At 35.2% G+C, this 21,544-nt stretch overlaps 1 protein-coding gene across 3 annotated transcripts in view; it reads right to left on the bottom strand.

Moving 5' to 3' along the window:
* Nucleotides 1-3,541: 3,541 nt before the first annotated feature.
* Nucleotides 3,542-21,544, bottom strand: part of HHAT (hedgehog acyltransferase) — a 479,576-nt gene continuing 461,573 nt past the window's right edge. For all 3 annotated transcript variants that reach the window (XM_031937309.1, XM_031937308.1, XM_031937310.1), the window contains exon 12: nt 3,542-5,400. In XM_031937309.1, the coding sequence (XP_031793169.1) occupies nt 5,309-5,400 (92 nt within the window). In that variant the 3' untranslated portion in view covers nt 3,542-5,308. The remainder of the gene's footprint in view (nt 5,401-21,544) is intronic.

The following is a 21,544-nucleotide window of genomic DNA, read 5'->3' as shown; positions in this document are numbered from 1 at the left end:
TCTGAATGATTTAGCCATGGCATGACTACATGTACTGCAATATTTTATGTTAGCACAAAACATAAAACTTCTTCAAAAATGCTTTCCTTTTTTGGTCTTACTTTAGCCTGTAATTGCTGTTGTAAAAATGATTATTTTATTCATTTTATAGATGGTGACAACAAGGTATTACAGAAGTGGAGTGAGCCCCCTAAAGAAGCACAGGAAGTGAGAAGTGGAGGCAGGACCCAGGCTGCATGACTGTAGTGCAAGGCTGCTTTTGGCTAAGAGAGATGATCACACACACACACACACACACACACACACACACACACACACTCACAACATAAATTTGAATATAAAGAAAACAAGCTAGAGAATCACACAAATCAATATAGGGGTTGTTATTGTTATTGTTGTTGAATCATTTTACAATGATTTACAATTCTTCATGATGCCATTTGGGATTTTCTTGGCAATAATAATGAAGCAGTTTGGTATTTCCTTCTCTAGCTAATTTTATAGATAAGAAAACATTTGAAAGTAGGTTTAAGTAATTTGCCTGTGGTCACACAGCTAGTAAGTGTCTAAGATTGGATTTGAACTAAAGAAGATGAGTCTTCAACCTCAGAATGTACATTTCTATCATTCCCTAACATCATCCCCAGAACTGGATAACGGAATTTGTTTTTAAAGTGCATTGAGTCAATGGAATGAACCTGAAACATTTATTTAAATTGGGATGTTGCCACTCTATTTTATATTTACCATTCCTGGTATCTATTATACTTCCTATTTTGCCTATAATTGGTTCTCCTAAATAAACCAACTTTTTGACAATAAAAATACAAATAAATAAATAAAAATTGAAGTATTGGAGAAATAGATCTAGGAGCGAGATATGGCTTGTTGGAAAGTACCTTAAACTGATCAGAAAACTGCATTTCAGAAGCAGCTGGTTCTGTGGCTTCAGAAAGGCATTCAATTGCTCCAGGTCTTTCTTTTTTCCATTTGGAAAATAGAGGAAATTAATTTCTTATCTGTTTATCTCTCTAAAAAGAGAAAGAGAGGGAAGAAGGAGGAAAAAGGAGGAAGAACAAGAGGAAGAGAGAGAAGAGGAGGAGGAAGAAAGAAGGAAGAGAAAAGAAGAAGAGAAGGAAGAGGAGGGAAGAAGAGGAGAAAGAGGAGGAAGAAGAAGAAGGAGGAAGAAGGAGGAAAGTCACATAAGGAGAAAGAGAGAGAAAGAGAAGGAGCAAGAGGAAGGAGGAGGAGGAGGGAGAAGGAGGAGGAACAGGAAGGAAGAGGAGGAAGAGGGGTAGGAGGAGAAAGAACCAAAGAGGGGGAGGAGGAAGAGATAGGAGGAAGAGGGGAAGGAAGGAAGAGGCAAAGCAGGAGGAAGATAAGAAATGGAAGGATAGAGAGAGGTGTACAAGGGAGACTTAGACAACATATTTTCAGTTTGGGATAATAAATGCTATTTTTTAGGGCAAAGTAATATCATTAAGATCAATGCCAACTGTGTGGTATTTTGGATAGAGCTTGCACTAGAAGTTAGGAAGATTTGAATTAGAATACTCCCTCAGACACTTACTGAATAATCTTGGGCAACCTCAGCCTCAAGAGTTTTTCATCTGTAAAATGTGAATGATAATAATATCTACTTTATAAGGTTGCTGTGAGGATCCATCATTAGGCTATCATGACTCTTTCCATTTCATTCTGGGTTACTTGAACCTGTGATTTTTCTGAAGTCATGATGTGATGACAATTTTCATGTCAAAGACCACCATCAGGAGAATAAGAGCAATGGAAAGGACAGAATATGGGTCCTTTATTGCCGCAATCAGTTTGGAAGCCTTGAAAGCATTGTGTAATTTCTTTAATACAATGTGGATTGTTTCTTCCTTCAATTTTGGTTCCAACTCATTGTCTATCTGTATCACATACACATACACATATGTGTAATTTTTCAGAGAGATAGGCAAGTTAGAAATTAATTTCTTCTGTTTTCTAAATGAAAGAACAGAAAGCTGGAACAATTGAATCACCTTTCTGAAGTATGTATGTATGTATATACACACATATATAGATAACCAATTGAGATACCGTATATGTATGTATTATATATATATATATATATATATATATATATATATTTGTATACACATTCACAGACATATGTGTGTATATATACATATATATATATATACACTATGCATGTATGTTTATATGCACATACACATTATATTTCAATTGGTTGTCTATACCTACACACACACACACACACACACACACATATATATATATATATATATATACACAGAGACACACAGAGACATATCTATACAGACATACAGTATGTCTCAATTGGTTGTCTATACACACATATAAATATAAATATATATATCCATACATATATATGCACACACAGATGTATACACACAGACACACATACTCATATATATTGTATCTCGATTGGTTGTTCCTCCAATTGCACATTCTAATGTGTGGATGATTGGACTGATCTCTTTCAAGTGACTAAACATAATTGAGGAGACCCTGTAGTATTCAGTACAATGTCACCTACAAGATGGAGCACAGAACCTTTCCATTGGAAGGAGATTTTGATTCTATTTGGAATTATAGGAAAGATATAAATCTAAATGGTTATAATAAAAAGGAGATGAGTTCAGATCAAGAGCTAGGAGACACTGGAGGAGGCAGAAGTCATTCTTATTTTATTCACAGAAAAACATAAGGATTGGGGAACAAGTAAGGGAGAGACTTTAGGAGTCAGAAGTATAAGAGAGGGAACACTGAGGCATAGAAATAGGTATAAGCATAGATATGAGCCAAAGTCCAGAGATAGGAAAACAGACAGGAGAATGGGCAACAAGGAATTATTCCAGTTTGAATGAAATGTAGAGTACACAGAAGGGAGTGATATGACATAAAACCAGAAATATAGTCGAAACCACATTTGTAATGGCCTTAAATGACAGGATCAAAGTTCATACTTTGTCAGAGGTAAGGAAGCCACTGAAAATTTCTGTAGAAATCAGACCAATGTGACAAAAATTACTGAGCAAAGACTATATATTTGTTAGGTACAAACTCAGAACCTTTTCCCTAAAGGTGTCCAGAAGTGTTTATGAATGTTGCTTATGAAAATACATACCATTTAGCTGATTGTCATGTTGCCCTCCGTCCAAAGGGTGTGGGAACCCAGCTCTGATGACAAAATAAGGAATCACATGTGATGATTAAATTGGAAAAAGTAAAAGCATCAACTCCTTACCCTAGCATATAATGGAAAAAGTTTTACTCTGCCATATCCTGAAGATCTTGCCACAAATGCATAACTAACTTCAATTATTTTCTATTGAGGAAATAAATAACACAAGGAACTTAAGACATGGAAAATATATGACAGGACATGGGAGAAGGCATACTTGAATATATAGTAGAAATATTACAGAAATACACTGGCCAGGAGATTCAATGCAATTCTGTTCAAAAGCATTTATTAGGCATCTGCTATGTCCTTAGAACTAAAAATACAAAAACAAAAATGGAAATAGTTTCTGCCCTCAAGGAGCTTACATTCTACTGGGAGGGAACAAAATATATATGGAAAACTAAAAGTAAAAGAATCAAGGAATCAAGGTAGGAGGTGACACGAGTTAAACCTTACAGAGAAATAGGAAATACAAGAGGTAGATGAAGGTTCTGTGGAACACACATGCTCCACTTCTCTCTCTTTCTTCTCCTTTCTCCCCCAGATCTCTTGTTAATGAGTTTCTTCTTTATATCCAGTGAATATTAGAAATAGAAAATTAAAAAAAAGGATTGTAAAGGTCTTCTAGTCCAATCAAACCCAGAACAAGAATTCTCTCTACAACATTCCTGCTGAATAATTATACAACCTTTTCTTGCACTTCTCTGATAGATTATGTATCAAAGTTATTTGGGGTGTTTTGCTCTGTCTCTGTCTTTCTTCTTTTGTCTTATCTCTCTGTGTCTCTTTCTCTTTCTCATTCCTTTATTGGTCTATAAATCTCACCCCATGGTACAACATTTAATCCTAGTTTGTTTTTAAATATCTCCCAGTGTCTGCATATAGTAAGCACCAAAGATGAGCACTAGTGTGGGCCAACTGTACCACCACAATCTGTAGTGAGCATTACCACTGTGTCTTCCTCAGGCCCACAGACTACACATTCTATATATGCTTATGGTGGGCACTTAATGTCCAGTGAATGAATAAATACTCAAGAAACAAGATTTTCAGTGGAATGGGAGGACAGTCGATTCCTCTAATCAGTAAATGTTGTTGCTTTTTAAAATATTAGGAACTAAATGACAATCAACAAAAACAAAATATAAAATCAGTGTGATGTCCTAGCCACTAATCAGTAAATATAACTGCTTAAATTCATATTAAGCTCAATTACTATTAACAAAAACACATGAAATAAGGGATAAATTCATGAAAAGGTTAGCATTTAACAAAAGAGAACAAAATTAATCAGCAAAAAAGAAAAGAAAATGCTTCCATACTATGCTCTCTCTATTCTCTTTCCTCCTCCTCTCTTTTTTAAATTTTCATTTTGTATACATATTTGGATCCCTACCTTAAACAAAGAGCAACATTTGTGTGGTGGAAAGAACACTGAATGTGGTGTCAGATGATCTGGATTTGAATTCAAACTCTGCCACTTACTACATAATCTTGGGAAAATCCTTTCATTTTTCTAGTCTTCACATTCCTCATATGCAAAAATGGCAGAAAGGATTACATTAGATGATGTACAAAGTTTCTTTAAACTCCAAAGCCTATGTTCTCATATATTAGCTATAAACAGTGGTGTGCTGGTAAACATTATACCGGGGGGGGGGGGAAGAGTACCCATGTCATGCAAGTTTAATCTGCCTTGTTGATGTTTTCTCAATCAACAAAATAATAAACTGAGGAGTGATTTGTAGCAATTACAGCACAGCCCTGTCTTTAAAGCTCTCTTCTTGCTCTCAGTTTCTTTAAATATAAAATTCCTCTGGTGGGAAAATATGCTGTGTGATTTCAAGGTCTCAGCCCCAGATTGGGTTCTTCTGGAGGTGTCTTTGACAAAACTAATGAAGATGATGTAGAAGATGGCTCCTGAGTTCCTCTCAGCGAGTAGTCCTTCAATTGGAAATCATGAAGAGGTGCCATCTTCTTCCAATGGTTTTATTGTCTAAAGGCTCTTTCCACTCCAGTCCCTTCTCCACTCAGATGTCAAAGTGATCTTCCCAAAATGGACATCTGACCAGGAGTAGGAGGCAGATAGTATTAATCTGTGGCATAAGTCTGAGACCAGGCAATGCCCACATGGGAATAAGAATACAGGAATCCCATGACTGAGAGGTTCACCCATGGCCAACCTGCAACAAGGAGGAAAAGGGGAAAGTTAGTACCACCTGGATTTTAGTGCAGTGCTCACACTACTTTCTGAAAAGTCTCAAGCAAAGTCCAAATTTCTTCATCTTGGCAAATGTGTGCTACACTGATGACAGAAGGTGGAAATCAAGATTGTCCTCATCATCATTGTCATCTTCTCTTTCATCTTCACCAAATAATAAACTGAACTGGAACCAGACCATTATCACAGATTGAAATGTTGTCCCAAATCACCCAGACTTAACACCAATCCAGAAAAGTCTTAAAAATGACATTTGACAGAAAACACCATCTTCATCCAGAAAAAAAAAAAAAAACTAAGGAGACTAAATGTAAATCAACACATGCTATGTTCACTTCTTTTTTTCTCTTTTGTTTTCATCTCTCCCATGTCTCTTCCCTTTTGCTCTGACTTTTCTCTCCCAACATGATTCATGAAGTAATGTGTATTAAAAATAAATAAATTTATTAGAAAAAAATACCCAGCAGTGTCATTACGGGATCTGTATCCCAAAGAAATCTTAAAAGAGGGAAAAGGACCCACATGTACAAAAATATTTAGAGCATCTCTTTTTGTGCGAGGAAAGAATTGGAAAATGAGTAGTTGCTCATCAATTGGGGAATGGCTGAACAAGTTGTGGAATATGAACTTAAAAGAATATTATTGTTCTGTAAAAAATGATGAACAAACCTATTTTAGAAAGGCCTGGAAAGATTTATATTAACAGATGCTAAGTGAAACAAGCAGAACCAGAAATACATTGTACACAGTAACAGCAAGAATGTATGATGATCGATTATGAAAGATCAGGTTCTCAGAAGTTCAGTGATCCAAAGCAATCCCAATAGATTTTGGACAGAAAATGTCATCTGTATCCAGAAAAAGGTCTAAGGAGACTGAATATAAATCAACACATGCTATGTTCACTTTTTTTTTTTTCTGTTTTTTAATCTCTACCATGGTTTTTCCCTTTTGCTCTGATTTTTCTGTCCCAACATGATTCATAAAGTAAAATGTATTTAAAATAAATTTACTAGAAAAAAGAATGACATTTGAAATCTATGCAGTCACATCAAATTCTCAATCTCTTAGTTAAATGAAAGGAACTTTTAGAAGAAATCAAAATCTTGAGGAAATAGGTTGAAGTATACACCATTTCCTGTCTGCTTCTGAACTTGCAAAGAGAAGCCTTTCAATGAGCCAATAGAAGATAAGCTTGTATTGTATATCAATACTTTCAAAAGCTATAGAAAAAGACTTGAAAAAAGCTACATGTTCAATAATGTGTAGAACAATAAATACAAAAGCATAATAAGAAGTTATTCTAGGACAATTTCTGTTAGTTGCTATTTGAATGTTCTCCAAAAAATTTAAAAATTTTTTCTATGATAATAAAAAAAAATAAAAAATCTTTGTGCCAAGGATGTTTACATTAAATCTATAAAAGGTAAACTTACAGTGTGTTATTTTTTCAATTATAAATCTCTTTTGAAAATCACATGAAACCAAGCCTCTGAACAGTCTTACAGAATGAAACCACTCTCCACCTCAAGATAGACTGAAAAAACTTCAAAAAAGGTCAGTCTCATTGGCGTGAAAAAGGTGTTCAGTCTAACTCAGAAAAATTGCAGGGAAGTTAGTGAAAGGTCTTAATCACAGCAAATCTATAATTAAGACCCTCAGTCCTGGCTCAGTAAAAGAGCAAATCAGTGGGATAGCTTCCAGTCTCAGCTCAGAAGTCAAACTCTGGAAACCAGACTATTTCCTGAAAAGAACAGGCAAAGCTATTCCCCTGCAAACACAAGGGGCCCCTGTGCTCAAAGCCAAAGTTCAGATCTGCACAGGAAGTTGGGAGTAGCACTCCCTATACCCCAGGAGCAGAGCTTGACCTTAAAAATAAAATAAGAGAAAATACCAAAAGAAAAGGAAAGAAAACGAGCCAGAAACAGAAAAGAATCTTGCTACTGTAGTAAGCTACTGTGGTGACAGGGCACACCAAAATAAGCACTCAAAATGAGGACAGAATGTCCATAGAAAAAATCTCAGAGTGATATGAATTAGTCTCAAGCCCAAAGAGATATCTTAGAAATGCTCATAAACGATTTTAAAAGCCAAATAAGAGAGATAGAAGAAAAAAAGAAAAAGTAAATGAGAAATATGCATGAGAGAATCAACAATTTGGAAAAGGAAAGGAAAAAAGTCTGAAGAAAACAATTCCTTAAACCATAGAATTAACCAAATGGGAAAAGATATACAAAAGCTAAAGAAGAAAAATCACACATTAAAAACTTGAAAAGGGCAAATGGAAATTAATGACTTTGTGAGAAAGCAAAAACCAGTCAAACAAACTAAAAAAGAATGAAAAATGGAAGAAAATATGAAATGTCTCATTGGAAAAACAGCAGACCTAGAAAATAGATCCAGAAGAGGCAATTTAAAAATTATGGGCCTACCTGAAGGCCTCCAAAAATGAGCCTGGACAGCATTCTGCAAGAGACCATTAAGGAAAATTGTGGCAATACTCTAAAAACAGAGGGGGAAATACTGATTGAAAAAATACTTCGATCACCTTCAGAAAGAGCTTCCACAAGGAAAACCTCAAGGAACATTGTTGCAAAACTTCAAAACTACTATCTCAAGGAAAAAAAATACTGTAAGCTGCCAGACAAAACCAATTCAAATATCAAGGAACAACAGTCAGGATTACCCAGGATTTGGCAGCTTCTTCAATAAAAAATTGTAGGGCCTAGAATATCATATTCTGGGATGCAAAGGACATGGGGTTACAAGCAAGAATTAACTATCCAGAGAGATTCAGCATCATCTTTCAGGGGAGGCAATGGAGATACAAAGAAGTAAAAGACTTTCAATCATTTCTACTGAAAAAAAAAACATAATTAAACAGAAAATTAATCTACAATCATTTTTTTCAGATATCAAAAGGTTACTTATACAAAAGTACAAAAATATAAAAAGCATAAAAATACTTATACAAGAATTCATAGCATATTAAGAATTAAAAAAAAAGGCAAGGATTTGTATTGGGATAATTTCTATCTGAACTCCTTAGAAGAAGGTAGGAATTATTTTTTCTTCTGATAATAATGGTGGTGGTAATAACAACAAGAACAACTCCAAATTTAACTCAAAATTTATGTCATGTGGGAGTCAGGAGGGAAACAGCAGAGAGAGGATAGTTCATAGAGGAGCAGAGAGTTTAGACACAAAATGGAGATATTCTTTTCCTATACATTTTCCTTCCTTTCTTTCAAAACCCATGGTCTCATAGGCTGAAACAATTGTATCATCAAACTGATGTTTTGGTCACAGTTACTGTCATAATTTATTACAGTAGCAATAAAACAAAGATGTAACTAATTACTTGCAATACAATCATCTTTCCAAAAGCAGGAAAAAGATAGAATGGAAGAAATGCTCTCTCCTATGTGATCACTGACTCCTCCTTCAGGTAGAAAGAGCCTTCAGGTTCTCTCAGGAAGGTAATCTGAACCTCAAGAATTCCATTCATAATGTCTCTTCACAAAATAACATTTAAACAGTTATTTCAAAATGTTTTGAGACTCTTTCTCCACAACAGTAAAATCTCTCAATCTTTCTGGAAAGAATTTCTCTTACTCCTTTCTGTGCCTCATAGTCTCTCTCTCTCAATATGGCAATTAATTCCCTTCAGAGAATAATAAATAAATAACAATCTGGATCCTCATCTTTCTGGACTTTTTGTTTGTTTGTTTTTGGCAGTTTTTGACACTCAGTTACTCTCTTCTCCTGAACATCTCCTTCTCCTTCTTTTAAATAATAATTTTTTTTTATTTCAAAATATATGCAAAGATAGTTTTGAACATTCACCCTTGGAAAACTGTGGGTTCCAAATTTTTTTCTCTTCCTTCCTCCTACCCCTCCCCTAAACAGCAAATAACCCCAACTATGTTAAACATGAGCAATTCTTCTATACATATTCTTACATTTATCATGCTGCACCAGAAAAATCAGGTCAAAAAGAAAAAAATTAGAAAAAAAAACAAGCAAACAACAACAAAAAAGGTGAAAATATTATATTGTGATCCATATGTAGTTCCCACAGACCTCTTTCTGGATGCAGATGGTTCTCCCCATCACAGGTCTATTGGAATGGGCACAAATAAACTCATTGTTGAAAAGAGTCCTGTTTATCAGTTGATCATCACATAATTTAATTGTTACTATATACAATGTTCTCTTGATTCTACTCACTTCACTTAGCATTAGTTTATGTAAGTCTCACCAGACCTCTCTATAATCCTCCTGTTGATTGTTTTTTGTAGAAAAATAATATTTTATAATATTCATATACCATAACTTTTTCAGCCATTCCCCAACTGGTGGGTATCCATTCAGTTTCTAGTTCATTACCAGTACAAAAACGGCTACTACAAACATTTTTGCACATGTGGGTCCTTTTCCCTTTTTTATGATCTCTTTGGGATACAGAGTCACTAGAGACATTGCTGGATCAAAGGGTATGTACAGTTTGATAGCCTTTTGGGCATAGTTCTAAATTGCTCTCCAGAATGGTTGGATCAGTACACAACTCCACAACAATGTATGTGTCCCATTTTTTACATGCCCTCTAAAATGTATTCAAAATATCATCATAGCCAGTTTGAGAGATGTGCAGTGGTATCACAGAATTGTCTTAATTTGCATTTCTCTGATCAATAGTGACAGAGCATTTTTTCATATGACTACAAATAGTTTTAATTTCTTCATCTGAAAATTATCAGTTCATATCCTTTGACCATTATCAATCTTTGAATGGCTTGTATTCTTATAAATATGAGTCAATTCTGTATATATTTTAGCAATGAGTCCTTTATCACAACCCTTGGATGTAAAATTTCCCCCCAGTTTTCTGTTTCCCTTCTAATCTTATCTCCATTGGTTTTGTTTGTACAAAATCTTTTTGAATAAATATATTTAAAATGATCAATTTTTTCATTTTATAATGTTCTCTAGTTCTTCTCTGGCCATAAATTCCTCCCTTTTCCACAAATCTGAGAGGTAGACTCTCCCTTGTTCTCCTAATTTGCTTATAGCATAACATTTTATGTCTAAATCACGAACCCATTTCAACCTTAACTTGGTATAGGGTGTTAAGTGTTGGTCAATGCCTAATTTCTGCCATACTGTTTTCCAATTTCCCCAGCAATTTTTGTCAAATAGTGAGTTCTTATCCCAGAAACTGCAATCTTTGTGTTTATTAAACACTAGATTACAATAGTCATTGGTTATTGTGTCTTGTGAACCTAACCTATTCCACTGATCAACTACTCTATTTCTTAGCCAGTTCAAATGGTTTTGATGACTACTGCTTAGCTTTTAAAATCCTTCATAATTTGGCCCCTTTCCAGTTTTTTTAAAACTTTTTACTCTCACTTGCTATTCCTCACACAAGACATTCCATCATCTGACTGGACATTTTCATTGGCTGCCCGCTTGCCAGGAATTCTCTTCTTTATTATCTCTATCTCCTAACTTTCCTGGTCTTCTTTAAGTCTATACTAAAATCTTATCTCCTGCTTCTCTCCTTAATTATAGTGTCTTCTCTTTAAGATTATCTCCAATTTATAATATATATGTATCATAAATACACATATGTATCTTATTTATATATAATTTCTTGAATGTTGTCTTCCATTCAATTGTAAGCTCCTTAAAGACAAAGATTGTTTTTGCTTTTTTTTTTTTTTTAATATTTGGAGTACTTATCCTGGCACATAATAGGCACTTAATAAGTGCTTGTTGACTTAATAAATGTTTGCTGATGACAAGCTATTTCTCCCCAAGATTTCATCCCCTCTGAAAGATATAGGAACAGCATCCATAATATCTATAAAGAGCTGTCAAAACTGGTATCTATTTAAAATAGACTCATGTAATGAGAATACTGAAATATTTGCTGCCCATCACCAAAAACTGCTCCTTATTATAAATAGTCCACCCACACAATAATGTCAAGAATAATTGACACAAAAGAGGGAATACTTCAGAGTTAACAGCTTAAATCTATTACTATTCTGCCTTACCTAAAATCTATTATCATTTCTTCTAAATTGAACTTCCAAATAGCTTCAAAATTAAAGAGGGTGTCAAAGCACAACATCTTATTAATCACTTGATATACATGGATGCCATCAAGCTATGTAAGTTCACTGAAAAACACTTTAAACAGCTTCTTCAATTCATGGAATCTTTCTCCAATTATATGAAAATGTCATTTTGACTCCATAATTGTAAAGTTCCTAATGTATGCCAAGGAAATACAGGGTGTGAAGGCTTTGAATTTGATTTCAGAGGACAAATTGGAGCAATGGGTGAAGGTAATACTTACAAAATTGGCATGGTCTCCTCCAAGAAAGATATATTGAGCATAAAGCTATCAAGATATTTTATGGCATTGTGAAGTCAAAGCTAAATGGGGACAACACATTTAAAGGATTTGATATCTACTATGTAAAATACCAGCCATGATACATTTTCATTAGAACCAAAGAATGGACTATGAAAAATTTGGAATAGAAGAAAAAGTGTGCATAATATTTTTGAAAGAGAGGTTCTATCACCTTAGGGCACCTAAGAAGGAGACATACCTTTTTGTAAAAAATGAAGAACTAGAATGGAATATATTCTCAGAACACAAAGTTACAAAAAATACTTTGGGTTGCAAAAAATAGAAGGGGAGACGAATAGCTAGATGGTGTGATAGATGAGCATCAGCCCTAGAATCAGAAGGATCTGAGTTCAGACCCAGCCTCAGACACTTAACACTTCCTAGCTGTGTGACCCTGGATAACTCACTTAATCCCAATTGCCTCAGAACAAATAAATAATGAACATAAATGAAATCAATTTATCTCCAGAACCTATGATGTGCTTGAGATGGACTTCAATGAACAACATCTACATAGAACCAGTAAAAAAATATTAACAGAGAAACAATAAAGAAATGAATAAGTTGGATTTGTTTGTGAAAAAAAAAGGTTTATGAGAACAATTCAGACTGAATCATAATTATAAATAATTATTTATATTATCTTTAAGGAGTCCAGACTTAATGGTCAATGTATATTGTGAAAGGAAATGATAGAATATGTGCAATGCAGCAATTGGAAAAAAAAATCATTGCTTACCAGAGACCTCCTAGAAAGACATTACTTGGCAACTAGAATGACATATTAGAAGATATCTTTCATGAGTTAACAAGTAACAAATTTCCTATAACACAAATATAGTCCTTAAAGTATTATTGAGAAATCAAATGATAAATTGTATTAAAGTTGAATTATTATTATAGATTGACTTGTTGCCTGTAATTGCCAAATATAATATTGATCCAAAAGAACAATATTTATAATAGAAAATCTCCAAAATGTGGGGAACAAAAAAATTTCAAAATACAGAGACATAATCAAAGAAGATGATCTCATGGTTGTGATAATAGCACTTATCTTCTAGGGGCATTATGCTGATTAAATGAGACAATATTTGTAAAATGCTTAGCATAACATCCAACACATAGTGGATATAATAAGTGAGCTTAATAGAAGCTCATTTTTTCCCTTCTAGACAGGATGATGGGCATAACATGAGTTTAATTCGTTTCTGCCCCAAATCACATAGCTAGTAAGTATCTGAAGCAGAATTTGAACTTGGGTCTTCTTAACTTTGGATACAGGCTTTATCCACTGAACCCCTCTGAAATTTTATTCTACATTTTTCTTCTACTGAAATTATATTGACGATGTTTTTAGTGAGTCCACAGAAGATGAGCTTCCATTGAAATGTCTTTATTCAAAAACAGGAAGCAAGCATTTTATTCATCTATTTAATAGCTTTCAGAACAATAAATAAAAATGATGGCAGGATAGCAATTTGTCCTGGGAGCAAACCTGTCTGAACTCCATCAAAGAAACAAGAAGAAAAATGTTTCTAAAATAAGGATGAAGATAACCTTACATCTTGTATCTTTATTCAACTAGAAAAAAGCAATAATTTTATCTCGTCAAATGAGACAGTGGAACTAAATGGTCTTTGAGATCCTTCCAAATCTGAGATTCTAAGATTCTATGACTTATTGACATCTAAGCCTGTGATATTTCTTTTGTTTCAAAGTTGTAAACTTTTTTTTAAAACTGATTTTTAGACACTAAGTCTTATTTTCTCATTGGCTTTCATTGGAGATATGTTCTAATAATACAAAGTTGGTCCAAAGTGAAAATCACATTTAAGAATTCAACAGATCTTTAAGAATTGCATATTTATAAGGATAAAAAATTAATTTTCTGAATAAGAAGCCCCATGCCACAGGCCAGAGTACAAATACTGTACCAACATTAAAAATGCATTAGGGATTGTTTCATTTGGATTAGGGCCACAAGTGAGGAAACAGAGCCATGGGTGTGCCTGACCACTTATGCTTTATCTATAGCTCTCTCTGTAGCCCAGAGTAAATATACCTTTTCAAACCCCAAACATTTAGCTATTCTTTTTCAAAGACTTTATTTTGGATCTTTCACATTTGTTTTTTAATAGACCTTGCCACTGAGCACTTATTATTCACCTGGATGTCTGTCCTCTGCAGTTTTTGTCTACATCTGTATATCAGACCTCAGCAAATCTGATGGAAATCACTTTGTGCCATGGCACCTTCAGGGAAATATTTAAGGTCTCATAGCAATGATAATGAAAGAAAATGTTCCTTCACTCCAGCAGAATTAGAAAAATAAGAAAGGTATGAGCAACTTTCAACTTCTGTCTCATGTTGGCACAGTCTGAGACTGCCTGTAGGCATCCTCTGGGCAGATGAAAGCAAGATCCACCCCACTCTAGCTCTGGGATTTACTGCCTGCCCATCAGGACATCAGGACCTCTTCTCCATTCTGCCAGATGGGCCAGTCTTGCCAGCAGCCGTCCCTCACCATCCGGTGCTGAGACATAAATGCCCCAGGGTCCTCACTGTCAAGAACTGCTCTTCCTTTCTATGCTGCCTCTGGCAGGGGAGAGGGATTGATGGGGTGTGGGCCAGGGAAGGAAGCCCTTCACACAATCAGCTGTATTTGTGATGAAGAGGCAGTGAGGTATTTGGTAAACAATATGTCCAGAGACCTGCCAGGGTGGCTAGAGAATGGATGTGTTTAATCCATACAAAGCTGCTACTAGGGATCTTTTCAACACCAGGTTTGGGGTTTGTGACAATCAAGGGCAAATAACAATGAACCATCTGGAAGTTTAATCTAAGAACTCGAAGGAGGATCTTGTTTGGAAAGCAACAGGGTATATTTTTTCTTATTATTTTATGTAGTAGAGAACTGTTAAGAGGGGGAAATCAATTTAATTCAATTTAGCAAATATTTATTAAGCACCTAATACTGCAAAGGCCCTAGAGATACAAAGGCAAATCTTAAAATCTAATCTAAAAAGTCTGCTATGAGACAAGGAAAGGACTGCTAGGTGGTGCCACAGTGTACAGAATACCAGGCCTAGAATCAGGAGGACCTGAGTTCAAATGCAACCTCATACACTTATTAACTATATGATCCTGGGCAAATCATGTAACTATATTTGCCTCAGTTTCTTACATGTAAAAGGAATTGGTAGGAAATGATAAATCATATTGATATTTTTGCCAAAAAAACAAAACAAAACAAAACCAAGTGGGATCACAAAGAGTTGGGCACTGCTAAATAACAAGAACAAATCAGGAAAGAGCTGTATTTCTGAAGTCAGAGGACCAGGGTTTAAATCCTGTTCTGGCATTTAGAAACTCTGTGACTTTGATCAGTGACTTCAAAACCCTGGGTCTCAATTTTCCCTATTTATGAAAATTACCCTTTTTTCTTGAAAATTCACTACTATTGAATCAAATGGAAGAAATTTAACCAGTGCAAGAATAAATTGTCATTTAAGAAGTGACATTGAACAAGTCATTTTAAAAATTTCTATTTTATCTATTTCCAAAACAGGAATAATAATGCCTTCCCTCCCTTTAAGGAATGAGATTATGGTAAAATAATGTGCGTGAGGGTGCTTTGAAAAATTACTTCTGTAAAACCATGTATGAAGTACATTGTTTATAACTATGTACAGGCGATCCACTATGAATGTAAACACATTCTGGTGACCTTTTCATTTTTAGAGGATACTACTAATGGTTATTATAAGGTTAGCTAAATGGCATGATATGTCAGGCACTTTATCAGGAAAACTCATCTTCCTGAAGGCAAATCTGACCCCAGACACTTAGCTGTGTGATCCTGGGCAAATCACTTAATCCTGTTTGCTTCAGTTTTCTCATCTGTGAAATGAGCTGGAGAAGGAAATAGAAAACCACTCCAGTGTCTTTGCCAAGAAAATCCCAAATAGGGTCATAGATTGAATGCAACTGAAAATTATTGAACAACAAGAACAGTTTGTATATGCTTATATGTGTCACCTATTGCCTTTTCTAATAGAATGTAGGCTCACTGAGGGTAAGAACAGTTTCATACTTATCTTTGGATGCCCAGCACCTAGCACAGGATCTTGGAGTCTGGCACAATTAAAACACTTCAACAACAGTAACTGCTGGAGGTTCAGAGTGGCTGACAAGACAACAATGTGTCCTTTCACCCTCAAATAAATGAGTTAAGACTAAAAGAGTAACAAGTCAGCTTTCCCAAATCAGTCTTTTTATTTGGGCGTCAGTCTGCAGTGCCCTTTGGTCTGGGCTACTGTCTTGCAGCATGCATATGTAAGCTTCTTGCTGGTAAGGATTGTTCCATTCACGGTATTTACATCCTCAGCATCTAGCATAGCCCCATAAGTGCCTGACTAATTCATGGGGTCAGGCAGAGGAAAGGGCCCAATTCTCAGACTTCTAGCCCAGGTTTGCCACCCTCCCCCCTCCCCAGACTTGAATTTGCGCTACATATTTCCACTAGGCTGGAAACAATCATCATAACTTATAGAATTATAACAGAAATATAACTGATTATCCCTTCACAGGATTCTGTGCACTAATTGGGACCTAGCTGCTTGTTAATTTATTATATACAGGGCCTGGGGCCATCTACCTTTAAGTCTGAAGCCATGACTCCACCTTGCTAGCCAGATTGCCCCATTCCTCATTCCTGTATTAGACATATGATGACATTTTTCACTTGATTAAAATGTGCATTTTCATTTCATTTCATCCAGCTAAATAGAACCACACTGTGATTCTGCCCATATTGAATGGAAGAAAATGTGAAGAGGGAGATTGAGTCAGAACCTTCCCTCCTAAGCACAAAGGATTCATTCCCTGGTCATAAAAGCTTACTTTGAGAAAAAAAGCATGCAAATGTTTATAGTGTTAAAAGCTAGTTCTATGGAAATATTGTGCAGGTTTGTGTTACTAGAACTTCTGAGCAAAAGAACTATTATTGAAAGCAATGATCTGGGGATCAGAAATCTTGGGGTCAAGAACTGGTTCTGTACATACCAGCTGTTTGAACTAGAATAACTTTCCTATACAAGTTTCTGTTTCCTCACCTGCAAAATGAAATTGGTTCAAATGGATGATCTCTAAGATCTCACATTAATAAATAATGATAATACTCCTCAGATTGACTATGAGTTATTATTATCCCCATTTTATAGATGAGAAAACCAAGGCTTAAAAGGTAGTAAAGTGACTTGTCCAGGAAGAAACAGCTATATAAGGTAGGAATTGATTCCAGGTCTTCCAGACTCTATTCACTCAGACATAAAAACACAGATATATAGTTCTATTTAAAATTAAATTTTACTTTTTCAATCAGCAAAATGTCTCCTTTATTCTTTTCTTCCAATCCCCACTAGAAAATAAAAAAGTAAAATTTTCAGTTGCAAATATGTATAGTCAAGGAAAATAAATTTCTGCAGTGGTCATAACCAAAAGGATAAAGATACTTTTATACCTTGAGTCTATCGCATCTCTGTCAAGAGGTGCCATAAGCCCTATGGAATTGTGGTTGGTCATTTAATTGAACAATGCTAAGCCTCTCAAAAGGTTTTTGTCTTTACAATATTATATAAGTTATATAATTATATAAGTTGTTCTCCTGATTTCATTTTATATGGTTAACACAAAGTTTACAAAAGCATAGTTATTGATGTAAAAGTATGTGTAACACTCTCTTCACTATGTCATAAGTCGCATTCATATAGCATTTTAAGGTTTACTAATGGCATGTCAAGAATGACTGGCCAAACCCCTTTTTTATAGGACATTTACAGATGGCACAGTAGCTAGGGTGCTAGATCTGGAGTTACGAAGATGAATACAGTAACTTAATAATTTTGTGATCCTGGCAAGTCACTTATTCCTGTTTGCTTCAGTTTCCTCAACTGTAAAATGAAGTAGAGGAAATAATAAACCATTTTAGCATCTTTGCCAAGAAAATCCCAAATGGGATTGTGAAAAGTTGGTCACTGAAAGTAACTGAACAACAACCACAATCACGAGAAGTTCCTTTTGTTCTATCCCCTAAAAACTCAGGAGATGTTACTTGCTACAATTTGCACTCACAGATAGTGGAAGCTTCCTGTCAAAATCTAGCCAAATCTTCCTTGGCCCTACGTCTATGGGCAGTTACTTCTTTTCTAGGCTCACTAAATCCACCATTATCATCATCATTATCATCATCGTCATCGTCATCATCATTGTCATCATCATCATCATCATCATCATTACAATAATGATTTCCTCTTTCCTACTGCTGCTGATAACAATAATACTTAACATTTTTACAGTACTGGGAAGTTTTCAAAACATTTTCATATAGAGTCAGACTATCCTTATTTGACAGATTAGTAATTGGAGGCAAAGAGAGTCCAATAATTCCTTAGGTTAAAAAAATCAGTCAACAAGCATTTATTAAAGATTTCCTATAGGTCTATCATTATGCCAAAACCTGGGGATGAAAATAAAGGCAAAAACACTGTCCTTGCTCTCAAGGAGCTCATATTCTCTTGGGGGAGACAACATGCAAATATTTTACGTCTACTCCATATCTGACAAAACTTGACAAGATGATGTAAATGGATGACCTCTTGCTACCTATCAGACAGTGTGTAGGTGCATGAATTGTAGAAAAGGGCTAGGAAAGGAGAATGTAAATATATCAGAATTACAGAACTTCAAGGTTAGAGGGCAACGTCTTTCTGAACAAGGATCCCCTCTACTTCATACCTGATAAGTTGTCATCTAGTCTTTGTTCAAATACCTCCTTAGGGTTGGGGAAGACTCAAAATTGTCAGGAAGTTTCCTTACAGAACTCTAGAGGGTTCATGCTTGAAAAAAACTCCAGAGGATGGAAGCAGTATTATATAGTATTCATACACAGGAAAAATGGCATATTGTACTCATGTGGAAACATTTGAAATGATACTACAAACTAATCCAGTCCTGTAGGTAATTGTAAATTGTTGTTAGTTATCAGCATAAGTTCTCTGCTCTGTACAACACAACACAGGTTTGATCTCCAGTCCATTATTTCCCTCTTTCCTCCATTTTCACCATTTTCTCATCAACTTCCTATTAATGCTCTTCTTCAGGTTAATAAGACAGCAAAGATGTGAAGATTCTGCCCAATAAGACATTCTTAGATAATTGATAACTTGAATCCAACTTAGTGAGATGGAAGGAAATGTTGTCCAAGGAAAGAAAGCATAACAAAGGCATCATTCCTTTTAGCAGGACTTAAGATCGAATAATGTGGATGTAAATTTACAATAGGGTCAATGCAATACGGAATCTATGGGCTATAAGGAATCTATATTGGGAATCTATGAGTAAGTAGAATAATTAACTTAATTAAAAGAGTTTGTGAATTCTTGTGTAGTAGAGGGACAACAGCACTGCATTTGGAGTCTGAGGATCTAATCCCTCCTTAGATACATAATACCCATGTTACCTGTGCTAAACATTAAATCATTCTGAGCCTTAGCTTCCACATATGTAAAAGTAGGAGAACTGAATTAGATGGCCTCTAAGGTTTCTTTCTGGGCAGCTAGGTGGCACAGTGGATAGGATTCTGGGCCTTTAGTTGGGAAAACTTAGTTTAAATCTGGCCTCAAATACTTACTAGCTATGTGACCCTAGGCAAGTCACTTAACCCTGTTTGCCGCAGTTTTCTCTTCTGTAAAATGAGCTGGAAAGATAAAAAGTTATCTTCACTAAGAAAATCACAAATGAGGTCACAAAATGTCAGAAATAAGTGAAATAAATAAATAACAACTAAAGGTCTCTTTCAACACAAAATCTATGATCCCTAAAAAAAATGATTTAAAAAATTTAAAATAAAAAACAATGATCTTATGATATTGGTATGTTATATATGTGGATAACTGTAGCTAACAGAAATCAAGACTATATGATATAATAGCAATAGCTAATGGACTTGGTAGGTGGCATGATAGTGCTAGTTGGAAGGATACATGTAGACTGTACAGTAATATTGCTAATAAGGTATTAGCTCTAATGAGAGTTGGCTAATTGGATCTGGGTAAGATGTATAGGAAGATGTCTGGAGCTAATAGGAAGTGAATAGTCTCATTGAACTGGAGGCACTTCAGCTGAACAATACTAAGGCAATTACATTAGTCACGGAGAATTTGGAATCCAAACACTAAGAGTATTGAAGAAAAACTGTCACCTAACATATGGCAAAAGACAAAAGAATATGTTAAATCTGTCTTTACCAAGAGTTACAAAAGAACCAGAAGCTCTCTATGAGCAGCTTGGCAAAGCTTTTCTTAAAAAAAGATGATACACAAATATCAGATTTATAGTACTAACTTTACTAGGATATATCTAAATCTATATCTCTCTGTATACGATGACTACCATGGTTGAGGTATTATTACAATTAAGAAATAATTGTAATACCTCACATTTATAAAAATGATTTAAGCTTTCTAGAGTATTAAATATAGATATGTAAAATCTCATTTGAACCACAAACCCCACAAACCCCTTTGTGATATAGGTACTATAGGTATTTTCTTTATGATACAATCAAGGCTCATGGAATATATGATCATTTACTCATTGTCACAGGGGGTTCAAAAGTATCAAAGGTGAGATTAAGCCCAGATGTCTCCTGATACCAAGTCTAGTGTTCATTCCTCTATATCATACTGCCTCTCATCAAGATAGCTGGAGGTATTAAAATAAAGTATTCAGGAAATATTTTGTCATTTTAAAATGTTTAGGGGCTTTAAAACAAACCCATCTAATCTCTGAATGTGGAGACCTTCCAAGGTCAGATGATTGGTGGTCCCATATTTCATGTTTCCTCTCTCCCATTTTATCCCTGTCTGATGCATTTTTCTAGCAATGGAGGGCATTAATATCTCAGGCCCATGGGACAGATAGTACTTAAGGTATGAAAAGATCCATTTTCTAAACAATGAAGCCCACTCCCTGACATGACGAGACAATGTGTTCTCTCTCTCACTGCTGATTCAACACAAATCCCCTTCACTAGAAAAGATCAATCTATCCTAATGAGAGTGGACTTAATTGAGTTGCTGAATAGTATATTGGCTATCAATTACCTCATCAGCTGCTGTGCTGCACAGCTTAAATTGGGCTCCAAGGTAACTGAACTCAGCTTAATTCAGATACTGAGCACCTACTGTATATAAGGTTCCATACTTAGGGCTGTGGATGATAACCCAAAACACAATGCTTGCCCCTACAGAATTTACTTTACCTTACCTTACAAGAACTGCCTACCTAAATCTGCTATTTACTACTTTTTGAAGGGATATGGCTAATAAACATTTCTTTTATTCATGAATCAATTTTGTCACTGTATACAATGATCCTGACCATGCTCAACCAATACATGCTTTTATAGGAATCTCCTTTGTATGCAAAGGACAGTAAAAGTATATGGGTAGTAAAGGATGGTTAGTGGGGAAAGGGGAAATTGGGAAAATATCTTATCAGCAAAATAGATTTCCAAACCACTCTGGACAAATCCAAATGGCTTTGAGGCTCTCTACCTATGAACTCCTCTACTGTCTAATGCTTATGGTAGAAATAGCTGCTCCTCCTCCCCTTA

This window comes from Sarcophilus harrisii, chromosome 4 (assembly GCF_902635505.1).
Source record: "Sarcophilus harrisii chromosome 4, mSarHar1.11, whole genome shotgun sequence".
Taxonomy (NCBI): Eukaryota; Metazoa; Chordata; class Mammalia; order Dasyuromorphia; family Dasyuridae; genus Sarcophilus; species Sarcophilus harrisii.
Note: the sequence above shows the minus strand (reverse complement) of the source record. Positions and strands in the feature narration are given on the sequence as shown.